Source organism: Globicephala melas, chromosome 8 (assembly GCF_963455315.2).
Source record: "Globicephala melas chromosome 8, mGloMel1.2, whole genome shotgun sequence".
In the NCBI taxonomy this organism is placed as follows: Eukaryota; Metazoa; Chordata; class Mammalia; order Artiodactyla; family Delphinidae; genus Globicephala; species Globicephala melas.
In genome coordinates this window covers 42535180-42551465 of record NC_083321.1, presented here as the reverse complement: position 1 = coordinate 42551465, position 16286 = coordinate 42535180, and the positions used below count along the sequence as shown (strand labels likewise).

The 16286-nt window shown below is 43.1% G+C and overlaps 1 protein-coding gene across 3 annotated transcripts in view; it reads left to right on the top strand.

Moving 5' to 3' along the window:
• Positions 1-16286, top strand: part of TEAD1 (TEA domain transcription factor 1) — a 259922-nt gene that overhangs the window by 228094 nt on the left and 15542 nt on the right. For all 3 annotated transcript variants that reach the window (XM_030831438.2, XM_070046141.1, XM_060303492.1), the window contains one exon: positions 14040-14180. In XM_030831438.2, coding sequence (XP_030687298.1) covers positions 14040-14180 — 141 coding nt within the window. The remainder of the gene's footprint in view (positions 1-14039; positions 14181-16286) is intronic.

The following is a 16286-nucleotide window of genomic DNA, read 5'->3' as shown; positions in this document are numbered from 1 at the left end:
CCACGCAGGTGGGTTGCCAGCAATATGGCAGACACTGCAGCTAGTTTAAGATAAAATGTCAGCTGTCTTGGAATTCATCATAGAATCCCCAAAGCTAGAAGGAAGTAGGTGCGATTCAGTCATGCATCCTGAAAGACAGAAACCCAAGTATAGCTTGCAGCTCACTTTCAAAAGAAGTTTGTTTCCAGCCATAAGTAGCTTACTTAAGGGAATAAACAAAATGATGAATTTAACCAAATTAAAAAATGCAATGAAAGTAATATTTTTGGAGGAGCCTCAAAATTCTACTCTCTGTCCTAACAGTCCTCAAGAGTGTCAAGCTTGGGGACACTGGTTCAAAGAAAGCTGCGCCACGAACATGTTACTTATAAACCTCACAGCCTAAAACTATTCAGAAGAATCATTAGGATGATGAAGGCTTACTCTCAAACTCTGTTTGGAATAACAAAGAAGAAAATAATATGAAATTGTATGGCTCTGTATCCTGTGGTTAAGAAACAAATTCTTAATTATAATACTTCTTTTTTCTCTCAAATCATTACTAAATTAGTGGTATGTTAGAAATCAGGATATACTCCATGTTACCCTATGGCTATTTATGCTTTGCTTTTTAAAATTCTTGGGATTATGATCATCCAGTGTAAACAATTAACAATTTATTCATAGTGATTCAACTTACTTTCTTAACCTATTTTTCTGGAGGAAGAAAAAGCAAGGCTAGTTTTACTAACCAGAGGAGATGTGAGAAGATATTATAAAACAGAAATGGAAAGCGAATTATCTGGAAAGAGGGCAGCCTTTAGAAGATGTTTTTATCTTGGTAGGAACGAAATGACATTTGTTGGACAAAATGACAGGCACTATAAATAAAACAACTGGGCTTTATTTAGGGAGAAGAAACTGGGTGCACATGTAACCCGCCAGAGTTTCAGCCTGTTTCTAATTGGATTCTGCATGATTTAGGCTGGAATTGTAGACTTGAGTCTATCATTTGGAACCAAATGTCCCTGTTGCAATTCATGGAAAAGGACGTTAGCAAAATGGAATAATTTGCTCCCCACATGTTTTAACCGGTTATCAATAAGGAAAGGGCCTTTCAGTTCAACAAGCTTTCCCTTTCTCTACTTCTGTCTCTTCTCACAACAGTGTTAAGTTCTGAAATTATGTGAACAATAGGAAGTAATGGAATGATGTAGTGGAAGGAAGATTAGCAAGAAATACCATATTCAGAGGTACTTATGGGGCTAACACATGATAAGTTCTCTTTGGTAGACTGTGACTCTATGATTATCTTCACCAGGGTCTGTTTTTTTGAAAAATCATCTTTGGATAGCAGTTTCTGATATTTCATGTAGAAGGATGGGGGTTGGGGGGGCATGGTGGTCAGTAACCTTGCACATCCAACCCATTTTGGCTTGATTTTATGAGAAAAATATCTGGAGCTTGTTAGTGCTTTCTGCATTGACTGCTGTCTATTACTGCTTCCTTCCTGTTTTCCCAGGCCTGTGCCCTAAACTTTGTAAGCCTTCCCCAGGGAGCAAGGATCCTATCCATAGCATTTGTTTATCCAGCAGTGCAATGTATATAGCAGATTTTCAACAGTTTTTTATTTTATTTATTTATTTTTTTAATTCAGTTGATGAAGAGTTATTTCATTCAGTACACCTAGAGGAATTGCTGTACACGGGGTCCTAGAACTGTCACTTGGCCAGCACTGATAGTGTAGGCAGATATCGTAGGCATCTGACAGTTTGTTGAATAAATTTCTCAAGGAATTTACTGAAAGGGGGTAGGAGGAGACCTCAAGAGATTCACACAAAAACTTTTCCAGGCTCTCTCTGGAGTTGTTAGGTTCTTAGAGAAATAGTTTAATCATTTACATTAGTAATGAATATACACATCGCCAGTGAGTCATTCAACAAATCAGTCAATTCACTGATTTCTACTTTGCTCCTAGAAAGCTGGGGAAGCAGACATGAGTAAGAGGCAGACCTTAGGGTCTGGTGTGGGATGGCAGACACACTGTGGGATAGAGGCTCTAGTGGAAATGTGGAAGCACAGAGGTAGAGGAGGTGCTCTTTCTGCCTGAGAACATTTTGGAAGGCCTCACAAAGATGTGGCATTTGAGCTGAATCTTGAAAGAATTTAATCAATGGAAGGGGAGTGGGAAGGAGTTTTCAGGGCAGGTGGACGCTTGTGCAGAGACGAGGAGTCCTACTAAGAGTTGACAGAAGGTCCTGGGGGCCGCTGGGCCTCACAGAACCTGGAGAATTGTGAGAGTTGAGGGTGGAAACGATCTCCATGGCAGTGACTTTATTTAAAAGAGCCTTTCTGAATCCACTGAAAACATAAGGCAGAATAGGACAGCCTGGAAGCTGGGAGCAGAAGCTCACTCTGCTTTTCCCTCAATCCCTCGACCTCAGTCCCACCACGGATCCTTTTTTTTTTTTTTTTTTTTTTTAACCTTGAACTCTTCAGGACATCTAGGCAGAATCTAAATTGGGAATTCCCTTAACCTCATGGGAGAATCCATCTGACAGCTGTTCCTCTAATGCTTTCTGTCCTGGGCCACTGGGCTCAGTGGTTGCTAACAAAGCCAAGGTCAGGGGTCCATTCTTTCCTGCATGAGGCTGTTTAACTCTGCTCCGTGCCGTGGTTACAGGTTGAGATGCAGAGCCACTGTGCCCCCCAAGAGCTGCTGCTAAGCAGAAGCCCAGGGGAAAGCAGACGTGTGGTACACCTGCGCCTCCCAGCATTCACCCTGTTCATGGAGGCACAGTTAGCTTCACTCTGTAACCATCTCCAAGAAAAGCTTGAGAAGGAAAGAATTGAAGTGGCACAATCAGGGTGTGGCTGCTTATTTCCAGACCCAGTTTTGCAAGGAGTTAGTGGATTACCTAGACATAGTCATAAACCCCTCAGGCATCTTGGTCAGTTGTCTAAAACTGGACCTATACCCTTGGTGATGTGTGAAATTCCCTCTCCCTGTGAAGGTAGAGATGCAAGGTACACCCTACCCATCCACCCCCATTTTAATGTACTGTTTACATTACCAAAGCAAGAGAAGCTTATTAAATTTTCCACGCAGTTCCAAAGACTATAGAAGAAAAAGTGAGACCGGCCCTCCGCCAGCCCTGTATCCTCCCTGACTTTTTATATGCATCTACAAACAGTTACGTACACCATTTGTTTTCACTAAAAGAAGTATCATGCTCCATGTGTTATTCAGCAGCTTCATTTTTTTCCCACTCAAAAATATTTTGAGCATAAGATGTCTCCTTACAGCAATGGAAATTTGAGGGTAAGTCCCAATTTTTGTTATTCTTTTTTGGTAAAGGTGAATTGTTAGAAGAGTTGCCAGATTTAGCAAATAAGAATTTAAACCACCCAGTTGGATTTGAATTTCAGGTAAACAGCGTATACTTTTTTAGTGTCTGTCCCATGCCATCTTTGGGACAAAGGGATATGTCCCTATCCCCAGGGAAAAAAGTCTGTTGTTTATATAAAAATCAAATTTAACCAGGAAACCTGTTATTTTATATGGCAACTCTCCACTTGTTAATTAGTTGATTGATTTGTTGTTATTGTTCTATGTAAGACTGTTCATGCACAAAAACTCCAGACCAGAAAAAAGGCCTTGTTTTCTGGTCTGGAAAAGGTGGTCTCTGGCCGATGTTCGCCTGCCTGGTGAATGCTTTGGGTGAAGGGCCAGCTCAGCTGGGCGCCCAGGACTCTTTAACTGCCTCCGGTGGAGAGAACTGGCCTGTGCAGCTGCTTTGTACTAGGACCTGAGACCTTTGCTCTTTCACCCCAGCTACTACTGTGTGAAGTCACCGGTGGCAGTTACCTGAAGTTGTGTGGGCGATATTAATTGAATTTTTTTTTAATGAATGCGATATTTGTAGGAATTTGCAATGCAAACAGCCAGTCTTTCAGGCAGTGCCTATTGTAATTAGAGCAAGCTTTTAAGATTCTTTGAAGTACTAAATGTTGATGAAATTCAAATGGGTGCTGATCTGCACTATAAAGGGGCTCTTGGTGGTTGTTTTTTAAAATCTTCTATTTTGTAGATGTAAATATATGCCCTAGTTCGTGGGAAGTAACTTGAAGGGGGGGGGGCTGAGTTTATGCCTGTTATTCTTATTTAAAACAGCTGTGGCCGGAGAGCTACAGCTTCGTCCTGTTGCACCGGGCAGGGGCACCGTGGCCCAAACACCCTCAAAGCCTCCCTTCCCTTTGGGCAGCTTTCTCGCTCTCCCCAAATGCAAGTCGACCTGCCCCCGGGGGGTGGGAGGAGGGGGCGTGGCGGCTGTCCCACAGTCGTCCCAGCTTCCCGCACCCCAGGCCTCCGAAGCCACGGGGCAGATGCATGCAGATGAGTCAGGCCGGGAGGGTTGGGGAGCAGACCGCAGCCTCAAGAGTCCCCTGCCCGGGCTGCCTCCTGGAGCACTTCTGCCTGCCGGCTCACGGCCCAGGGCAGAGCAACTGCTGTTGCGGCGCCTGGGGGAGCAGCTGTAAGGCCCACGTGGTGCCCTGCCTGGCCGAGCCTCACCACGTGGCAGGCCTGGATGGACGCCCACAACAGGGCCTGGCTCCCAGCGCTGCCTGCCAAGGAGCCAGATGCTGCCATTGGAAAAAATTGCTTCACAATTTGAAATCTTGGTCCTTTGATCATGGCTGGGAGAGGATGGAGAGGAGAGGTTCAAAGTGGTGAAAATGCCAGCGTCTCCTTGCATCCATCGGTGCCTATTATACTGTCTCTTGTCAGGGACAGTACTCTTGATGTTTTCATTTTTGCAACCAAGTAATTCCTGCCTAGCCCTTCCAAGCCCTCCAGGTGGAAGGGAGAGGCCGGTGGGAAGGGAGTGTCTGCAGCCTGCTCCTTTCCTACCCCGTGCCCAAGCCCTCTCCCCTGCCGTTGGACTGATCTGCTTCCTCTTTATTCCTGCAGGCCTTTTCTTTCTGAGGCCAGTGACAAACTAGTTGTGTCAGCCAAATGCTGCCTCTGCCTGAGCTGCACCATTCCATTCCGCCCTTGGCAACCCTCACACTCATTTCCCTGTCGTTCAGGCACCTGGAGCCAGGTTTCCAGAGGCCTGAGGTTTTGCAGAGCCCCTTCCCTGGCCCAGCCCTCCCCTCAGAGGACTCTGGATCCTACGTAACTGGGCTAGGCCTTGTTTTCCTCACGCATGAAATGGGAAGAATCATTCTTTGAAGAATATTGCTTTTTTTTTTCCTTCAATTTCAAAAACATGAAATGAAGCAGTGGAACACATCCATGAACAAATACGCTTGCTGAGTGAGAGGTAACAGAGGAGAAACCAAGCCGAAGTCTTGTCTTGTGACTTACATGTCTCAGCTGCACAAGTAACAAGTGTGTAGGAGAAGGATTATTTAGGGAAGAATTTGATGTTTCACTTTTTTGTTTCCTTGCTGTCTGGTGCAGTCAGCTTTCTCTGCCTAGCATTGTAACCTGCTTCTGCTTCGACCTTACACTGTTTTCCAGGACTTGCCCGCATATAGATCCTCAAGTTTTTAATCCATTCCCCACACATTTATTAACGATGGCCTTTTTTGCTTCCAGGAAGAACTTCATGACATCTCTAATCATATCTTTGTGGGAAAGATTGTAATTTTGTTACCTGTTTGAGCAGTTATGCCTAAAACCTAAGGCTTGTTATAAACTCACAAATCAGAAAAAGTACTAAGTTTTCTGTTTGAAAAAAGCCATTGCCGCATCTGTGCTGCTCACCTGATAAGCATGGATTGGGACTCAGACTGGCTCTGGGGGGAAAGCGTCTATCTTGTTTGTTGATTATGAACCACCGTCTACTTTGGGTCACACCTCTGGAGATGTGACTTGAGGCTCTGTCTTTAATCTCTGTCCAGGTCTGTGTTGAAGTCCCTGGGTTGACAGGAGTGGTCTACGTTTTTGTGGCACGTTTCAGTATACAGATGAGGCTCGTATATGTTCTCTCTTCTGATCACAGTGGTGGGCTTTGGAAACAGATCTTCTCTGAGGTTAGAGATGCGGAGAGTGAGACGCAGAGGAGTGACCGCTGTCCATGCTGTCCGTCAGGTGTCTGAGATGAGATGATGACAAGTGAAGACTCAGGATTCTCAAGTCTCTGAACTAGATGGAAGGGAGGTCTGAAGTCAGGATGGAGTTTAATAAAAATAAACATGGAACTTGGATCCTAGGAAGCAGTAGGACCTGAAGAACTCTGTGGTGTGAAGGGGGAGTGGAAAGGTGAGATGAGGGGGGAAATGAAAGACGGTTGCAGGATTGTCTTACAGCAGTGTTCTCAGGCCTGCGTGATTGCAGAAGGCAGAGCTGTAGGTGGAAGCGGCTGGGAAGCCGATTGCAACGTAACGGGTGTGGTAGGCATCAGCATGTCCGAGTTCTTACCACAGTGTTAGGGGATGTGTTACATTACATGGAAAGGGGGAGTGGAGGTCGCTAAGAGCAGACAGGGAAATACCTTGGGTTATGTGAGTGGGTAAATCACAAGTTTCCTTAAAAGTGGCAGAGGGAGGCAAGAGAAGAGGTCTAGAGAGATGACAGCTGGCAATGTGAGGTCTCAGCCTGGTGTTGCTGGCTTTGAAAATGGGGCAAGGAGCTAAGACACAAGGAATGTGGAAGCTGAAAGGGGCAAAGAATCCGATCCCTCCCCAGAGCCTCCAGAAGCGAACACAGCTCCACCAATACCTTGATCTCAGCCTGGTGAGACCCATGTTGGATGTCCGACCTACAGAAGCAGAAGACCATAAATTGGTGGTGTTTTAAATCACTAAATTGGTGGTAGTTTGTTAAAGCAGCAATAGAAGACTAATAACAACAGGAAAAAGAACTCTCTAACAATTAGGTCTGCCCGGGACATGGTGAGTATTTTATTAAAGGAATGATTTTCCTGTGTCTGAAGGTAGTGTTTAGCCAGAAGGCACCGCAGGTCAGGAAAGGACTGTAGAAAGGACTCCTGCCTTAGGTGGTAGGAGAAGGAGCTGGTCTCTGAACCCAGTTCATATAGAGGGTCTCTGTTCTAGGGCAAAATGGGCAAAGATTCCTTAGAAGGGCCCGTTTGCCTGGACTTGCCCTCTCCAGTCACATCGGCAAGGCGCTTGTTTTTTTGTTTTTGTTTTTTTTCATTTTAGAACATGGCCCATGACTAGCTAGGGAGGGGGAAATTTCCCCTTCTACCCCTCTTGAGTTCTTGTGGCTGGACTGAAAATAAAATTGACACAAGACAGATTAATAGGAGAAACAGAAACAAATTTTGTTTTAATTCGTGGCAATGGAGTTCACACAGAAATGGGACCTAAGAAGTGGCTGAAGCAGGCATCTATTCTACTTTTTAGACAAACGATAAATTTGTGAGGAATCACAGGACAAAGAGACGTAGGTTTGGGGTGCTTAATTAGTGAAGAATCTAAACAGGGCTTGGGCTTGGGGAAGTAAAATTTTAAAGTAACAAGGTTTGTTTAAAAGGCTTCTCGGCCCTAAATTCTCGATCTCTGGTGATGAGGGTGTCCTTCTACCTCCAGATGCAGGAAGTATACCTTTCATATGAGAGATCTATGTCCTGATTTCAGGGAGACCGAGGGGCGGGTCAACCTCTTCCATTGGTTGTTTCTTAAGTAACTTTAATCCAAAATAAGTATGCCATTGAGGCACATTTTGGAACGGGCTGCCCTGGGCCCCAACAGCTGGCTTATACCCAGAGGATAGGATATCGTTTGAACTTGGAATTTGTTGGAAGGATAAGTTTGCTGGGTTCTAGTTGTTTCTTGGATTTTTAAAAATTAATTAATTTATTTATTTATTCATTTACTTATTTTTGGCTGGGTTGGGTCTTTGCTGCTGCGCGTGGGCTTTCTCTGGTTGCAGCGAGCGGGGGCTACTCTTTGTTGCGGTGCTTGGGCTTCTCATTGCAGTGGCTTCTCTTGTTGCAGAGCACGGGCTCTAGGCGCACAGGCTTCAGTAGTTGCAGCACGTGGGCTCAGTAATTGTGGCTCGTGGGCTCTAGAGCTCAGGCTCAGGAGTTGTGGCGCACAGGCCTAGTTGCTCTGCGGCATGTGGGATCTTCCCGGACCAGGGCTCGAACCTGTGTCCCCTGCATTGGGAGATGGATTCTTAACCACTGCACCACCAGGGAAGTCCCTGTTTCTTGGATTTTTATATTTATTTGCTTTTAGAAAATATCCTGTAATCAGGTAAGAGCTGATTAGGCAAAAATAGTTTGTATGTCTGATACCAGCATTTTTTTCCCTCATTTTCTTGCCTTCAGAACTATATGAAATAGGTTTGCCCTGAGTTTTCAGTTGGGAAAAATGAGTCGAGAGGGTGGATAATGAACTCGGCACGAATCGTAGACTCATTACAGAGTTTGCCTCCTCTGTTGCTGATTTAATGTTAGCATTCTTTCTTCGATATTACCTTTGCTCCACGGGGGTTCAGTGACCATATTTCTTTCTGGGATAATCATAATATCATCAGCTGACAGATAATTATCTTTCACATCAATACCTCCTCCTAGAAAATTCCCAAAGAACAACTGTGATATGGTTGGATGGCTGTGTAATTATTTTCCATGTTCAAAAGTAACTGCAAAGCAGTTGTAATAGCAAATTGCTTATTTACTGTTAGTTGAGAAGTCTTTTAAAATCTAACCTATTAAATATACACTAATACTTAAATACAAAGTTGTCTCAAACTTTTTTAAGAAAAGCAAGATAATTCAAAAACCATCTGTTCCTCTTATCTAAATGAAAGTTGAAAGTGCACATAGATCTCATGACCAGCAATTCCACTCCTAGGAACACCTAACAGGAGTACACACATGAGTTCATCAAATGCTTATCCCTGAATGTTCAGAGTAGCGCTCTTCATGATAGGTTCAATTTGGAAACATTGTAAATGTCCATCCCTAGAAGAGATAGGTGGTGGTATAGTCCATTCAGTGGAGTACTCTACAGTGACAAGGATAGATGAACACCACAGCATGGATGGCTCTCACACTGTGATGCTGCACAAATAGAACTAAACACAGAGGAATCAGCACTATGTGATTCCACTTGTGAAACGTTCACAAAACCAGACAAGATTAACGTACAGTATTTTAGGATGAAGATTACTCTTGTGACATGGGGCGCTTGATTGTACTAGAAGGGAGCATGGATGAGGGGGCTTCTGTTCTATTTACTCATCTGGGTGCTGGTTACATGGGTGTGTTCACTTTATAAAAATTAATCAGTCTGTAAACTTGTGATTTGTACACTTCTCTGAATGTATGTTCTACTTTAATTTTATGTAAAAAAGTTAATCCTAACAACTTTAAAACTCATACTTTGTTGAGATTGTTTCAGATGGTGGAGTTTCATAATGTGAATTCTTGAATACCTTCATTTTTGATACTTCCTGACATTGTACCTACGGGTCATCCATTCCGAATTAAAACTAATTAAATTATTTAGGGAATTCTAAGGGACAGTGGTGAACCAAAGATGAGAGGGTGGGAATGGTCTGCCCCAGGGGCAGGCATTAAGGAGGTTCATTGCAGAGAAGTTTATATGGCAAAACCATCTAAAAATGGTTGTCATTTTTATTATCACACTGTGCCCACAGTTCTAAACAATGCTATCAATAAAATATTCCTCAAAAAGAAAAAATCCTTTGTTGGCCTAAACCTTAAACAACTGGTAAAATTAGTGTTGGGCTTTTATTTCGTATATATATTTCATATATATTTTATTTCGTATATATGTATAGACACATACATATATATATGCTTCAAACCAGCACACTTATATTGCTTATCCATTATGTTACTTATTCTTTAATAACACATGTGATTAAAGACTCAGTCTTATATTCTAGAGTAAATTCTAACAGTTTGGAATTGTTGGAGCTGCAGTCCACACAGTGCTGCTGCTTCTGTGATTTGGAAATGGCCACAGTAGTTATGAAGACGAAAAAGTAGAACTAGAGTTACGTCATTCTCTGTTACCACTTTCAGAGTTTTTGTGTTTAAAATTTAAAACGGTGAAACAGTGCTGATGATTACTGAAGATAATTTTGTCAAAGGAAGGGGGTCTTAAAAATGATCCACTCTAACTGTCAAATCTACTAGGTGTGCCGCTGCTATAGCACCAGTATTACTTAAGCGTGGAAACTCATAGAGGTGGAAACATAAAAGCTGTGAAAATTTTCTGCAATTTTGCTAACATCAAATTATGGTGAATGCCATTATAAACTTGGGTAACATTTTGAATTTGTATGTTTGTATGGATTATTTTGTATATTTCTATGCTTGCTTTAGATTTTAAGACTCGTAGTTTGTTTACATTGTAAATCTTTTGCTTGTCAAAAATACTGCCACTGCATTATGCTAAGTGAAATAAGTCAGACAAAAAGATAAATACTGTATGATATCGCTTATATGTGGAATCTAAAAAATACAACAAACTAGTGAATATAACAAAATACGTTATAGAGGTATAGAGAACAAACTAGTGGTTACCAGTACGGGGGTGGGGGGGGCAATATAGGGGTGGCAGAGTGGGAGGTACAAACTATTGGGTATAAGTAAGATAGGCTCGAGGATGTACTGTACAACACAGGAGTGTAGCCAATATTTTGTAATAACTGTAAATGGAATGTAACCCTTAAAAATTGTATATGAAAAAATACTGCCACTGAAGTAAATAAAGTGAAAAATGGAGCATTGAAGGAAAAGAAAACATTGTGCCTAGGGAGTTGAGGTGCAATTCTTAAGAAACCTCCCTCCTAGTTAAGTTGATGTAATTGGAAGTTGATAGTTTTTAAAAAGTAACCCAATCCCATGTGCTCGCTCTCCTGTTGACTCCCCTGCACATTGCTAATTTCCCCATGCTCCTTCCCACACTCCACCCCTTACACCACAAACACCAGACTGTTTTTGATTGTTCACCAGTCCTTCTCAACAACTTGATTACATCAAAATGAGTTTGTTTAAATTGCAGTATTAGTTAACAGTGTATTTATGGCCCATTAATTCCCATTTTCAAAGCAGGGAATTTTAAAAAATTGAATGTAAACAAAGTAAAAGTAATTTCTAATAGACCTTTCCTGTTCCACTTAACTTATTATTGCACTGTTGTTGGGAAGCATTCTAAATATTCATCAGTAGAGCACATGTTAAATTATGGTGCATCTGTATAATGGAATGATATGCAGCCACCAAAAAGTGTGGCTGTTCAGTTCTTTAAAGGGCTGTTCTTTTAAAAACTGGTATTCTATATCAGTACTATGTGAATTCTAAGAAGTATTTATTTATTTATAGCCAGGTTTAGAAGAATGCTACAATTTGTGCAGAAAAGAGGGAATGTGTATGTTTGAATATCTAAATGCTAAATATCTCTAAAAGGACACTTGAGAAATAGATAACACTGGTCATCTAGGGAGGTTGGCAAGTTCAGGGTAGAAATACAACGTACATCCTTTTTACAGTTTGATTTCTTTTTTTTCCTTACCACATGCAAATTTTTACTTTTTTTTTTTATTTTTTATTTTTTTAAGTTAAACCTTGTTGGCACAAACTACATCATAATAGTAAGAGCATCAATCCCACAAAGAACATCACTGGTCATTCCACCCCCGCAAAACACCTGAGCCACTTCTCGGAGCTCTGTGTTCTCAGCTGGCGGCAGGACCCGCTCAAAGTTCTGAAAGGCCCTCTCTTAGTTCACAGCAGGTGATACCCGCCCTGGAAGGCTGGATGACAACCCAGTGTCAGAGCTCCTGTGTGCCTAGGATACACTGGTATCTTTCTGTACTGGAGGTTGGAGCCCACATAGACTCACGGGCCTCTCTTCAGCCTTAAGGAGCTGAGATACAGATCTCAGGGTAAGACCTCCATCATTCCCCGTTAAACTGCTCTCTCATGGAGGTAAATGTCAAACCTTTGAATGTGAGCAAAAGGCACACCTGGGCATTTTTAATTATTTGTAATTTATGCCCCATAAAATTCCAAAAAACAAAATGTGAGGGAGCAATACTAAATTTATGGATAATGTAAAACTGGACAAGTACAAGTAGATTGGAATCCCATAACAGGAGCTGGACACTGGTTGTTAGTAGTTATTAGAAGTACCTAGAATAAGTTAATGACTATAGTTGAACACTTAATTTAACTTTGAATTTCTTGGCATATAAGAAAAGGGAATATAAAGTATATTGTCCTTTTACTTGAAGCCAGCATATCCGAAGTTTTGCCTAAGAAAATGGAGATTTTCCTGATACCCAATTCAAGAGGGAAATTGAAATGCAGATCCTTATTAAAAATATATAGGCTGACTCAGGCCTTCATGGCGGTTAGTACCTGTCAAGGTATTAAAATTAGCTAGCCAAAACGTGCCACACCTCGCAAGAGATAGTCTCGTTGTATGTCAGATCCCCCTCTCTTTCTCTGCAGTCATCCTAGTAGCCCAAGTACCATGCCTCATCTGGAACTTCTTCCAGGCCTCCTGACACACCTCACTCATCCATTCTCACTCTCTTCTCAAGTCTCCAAGCTGTGGTCAGGGGTGCCTTTCTGGATTGCAGATCTGATCCTAGACTGTCACTGGCCCTATCCTATGTACTTAAAACTCGTATGTCCCTTGGTTTTAGGATGTAAGACCCTCCCCCGCACCCCTCCACACACCCCCACCTCCCCAGCTACCCTCTCTCCTTGCTCTCTTTGTTCCAGCCTTGTTTCTGGCCGAGCGCCCTTTATACACTCTCTCTTACAGCATGATCCACCGACCCATGCCAGCACTTCTCTCTTTGGATCTGAGCTGCGTCATCATCAGAAGCTTCCCTGACCCCAAGGGCTCCCTCCCCACTGTTTGTTCTCATATCTCTGTGCCCATCTCAGGAGTGCTTATTTCTGTTGCGATGTCCCCACTCCTAAATCTTAAGCTATGTGGACTCGTTGATCCCCAGCTCCACACCCAGTGCCTAGTGTTCAGGAAAGGGTCAGTAGATATTTGAGGGAATGGGACCGTCCGTCAGTGATCTAGCCGCTGAAGCAGCCTCCCAGCCTCCCTCTGCAGTGAACATTACACCACGCTGAGACACTTCTCCTTGAAGCTCAGCTCTGATCACCTCACTGCCTTGTGTCAACACTTTCAATAGGTCCCTGTTTCCTACAGGATACAACCCATACCCCTACTTAGTCCTCCTCTACCTGGGCCCTTGTGGCATTTCCAAACTCATTCCTCCCTGTCTCCTTAGTCCTCACGGTGTAGCTAGAATGAAGCACTCCAGGCTGCTTCTGTGCAAGCGTTCTCTCAGCCCTTCTCCGCATGTTCAAATCTTAACCATCCTGAAAGTAAATACCCTTAATTGAAAATAATGCTTCCATTGTCCAAACTGAGTACCTTTGACATGGTACTTATTTTCTATCTAAATTAAAGCTATTTTCTGTACATTCCATATTGGCTTGTAGTCCTGTATTGTTTCTAGCATGAGCCTCACTAAGTAATCATAAATACGTTAAATGAGCGGGAACTTGTATTAATTATTTTGCATCTTTGTAAGCCAGTCTTTAGTAGGAACCATCTCCCCTCTGGGTGCTGTAATTTGTTAATGAGGTATCTGTTTTTACTTATATAACAAATGGCCAGTCAGCTACAGAATCTCCTGTTCTTTTAACTGTATCTACAGATTAGTGAATATGAATACAATTCATATACTGCTTTGTGCACATATTTCAGAGACCTCATGAATGTCTTATTACAAGGATATATAGTATTCTATACTGAATACAAGAAAGTAAAATGAAACATACATATAGCATGTCATTATTTCAAGGGAAGACTGCCCAAACTAGCATTCTCTTCAAAAAATAACCGATGAGCCATAGAACTTGTTTCTAGCGGGGCGTCGCCTCACCACCTCTCTGAGCCACGCCGGCCTGCTACTGCCCTCCAGCCAGCATGGCGGAGGTCTTACCCGCATGGTTACTGCTTTGACTCCTGCGATGAGAGAGTAATCCCCACCTCCATCTCATTTCCAACAGGCGGATTTAAACTGCAGTATTCAAGATGATGCCGGGGCTTTTTACGGCGTGACCAGTCAGTATGAGAGTTCTGAGAATATGACAGTCACCTGTTCCACCAAAGTTTGCTCCTTTGGGAAGCAAGTAGTAGAAAAAGTAGAGGTAAGTTGGCCTCTGTGTGCTGGAACCTTCGTTCGGGGCGGCCTGTCGCCGTCCTTTAAAACTAAACTGGGGCAGGGGGGTTTATTTTTCTGGTGTCTTCTCCTTCCCCTCCCACTCCTACCCCCCCCACACACACCATTACTTCTAAGAAGGCAAAATGATTTGAAAGCAACTGAAAGAAAGAAGACCAGGAGTAATCCCATGCCAGCCCTCTGACTGTCTGAAGTCAGCCCTGTGCTTACCAGTGTGTCAGTCCTGCAGGTGGCCTTGGGATGGGGGGATGGAGGGGGGGCTGATATGGAATCTGTTAGAGATAGACCCTGCTGCCCAGTAGATGGTACCCCTCCCACCCCAGGTTCCAGGTTCAAGGGCACTTCCAGGCATCTTGATAACAACCAGGGTGGTCCTCAGCTGATTGGCACCTGCCTTCTAAAACCCTGATGCCTTGAGTTTGGTTTTTGCTTTTGCCATTTCCACTCCCTTCATCTTAATTGTTTTAAACATATTTCAGTACATACTGGGACCAAAAACCTATTTATGGCCTTTATAGTTCATGCCTCCCTCCCCTTCAAAAAATGGATGTTCATTTTACTGGGGTGGGTTGCTTTTTGTGAATAATGTTTGCAGGTGATTTCATTTAGAGTTGTGCTTTCCATTGTCTTCATCCATGCTCAGTGAGTGGTGTTTATTCACAGATGTCCAGGACCTCGCAGGTCCAGGAGCCCAACCTGACTTTGTGTTGAGGCGTGAGAGAGAGGATGCATTGGGTGGAGAGAGGGAGCAGGAGATGTTTTTCAAGACTTTGGGCTGAACAAGGCGGATTTGGGATGCTGCAGGCCCTCATAGCTTCCCGAGCACAGGATGGGCATCCTGAGAATGGTGTTAAGGAGGGTTATGCTGGTAGAGGAGGATGTAAGTGAGTTGACTAGATGGTAGCCGTAAACTTAGGTGTCATGAGCTTTACTAAAAGGGTGGTAGTGGAATTCAGGAAGACATTTTGAATGGTACTTAGAAACTGACTGGGTATTAAATATTAAAGAGGAGGAAGAGTCAAAGATCACATGTTTTATGCTTAGGAGGACAGTGTAGCCACCAGCAGAGATAAGTAAATAAGATGTCCAACTGGAAATAGTCAGGGACGAATATAGCTGCAACACTAGGATTTGGGAGACAGGTAAAGACTGAAAATATCAATTGAGAATCCTGAGCATTAAGTTTAATCAAAGCTGTGGGAATGGAGAGCTAGCTGCAGAGAGGGAATAGCAAGGAAAATAGGAATCAAGATTAAGTTTGGAGAGTGGCAGCCAGACCTAGGGTAGGTGGAAAGGGAGACATGAACAGAGAAGCCGAGGACAAAGAAGGGTGAGGGAGGGGGGAAACCAGCTCAAGGCAGTGTCTGGGAAGTCCAAGGAGAGGGTGGGTGAGAATGTGGCTGTGTAATGAGACACAGCTGGGAGACCTGGAGCCACATGACCTCCATCTCCCCTGAGAAGGAGGAAGCAAAGGTACCTGCTGGTGGTTGGGAGCACGGAAGGTTAGTGTTACTGTTGCTACCAAATGGCCAAGTTGTCAGGGCTTACCTGTAGATGGACTTCTTGCCTGGACAGGTACCTGTGAGAAACAATGAACCAGATAAGTAACTCAGTTTCCCAGATGTCAAACTATTCTTCAGTTCATCCTCAGCTAACATACCCAAATCTCTTTATAAGTTCAGGGAACAGGGAAAGGTTGTCTTCGACTGATGAAATCCCAGGCATTTTCATGGAGAACGTGCTGTGGTGTGGCAGGTGGAGTTTTGTAATTAAGCCTTTAATCTACTTGAAATATGTTTCTGCATTTGGTGTGAAATGGGAGTCTGCTTATATTTTCTTCCAAATAGATAGGCATTTGTGTCAAAGTCATTTATTAAATCATTTATTTTCCAACTGAGTGGATCTGTTCCCTTTAAGTTACTGCATATACTGGGTGCTGTTCCTGGAGTCTGTTCTATTCCACCCTCTATTTATCTCTACATGTCCCAGTATTGTATTGATTTGATTACAGTGGCTTTATAGCATGTTCTGATATCTGCTGGGGCAAGTCAATCTCACTGCTCTTCTTTTTCAT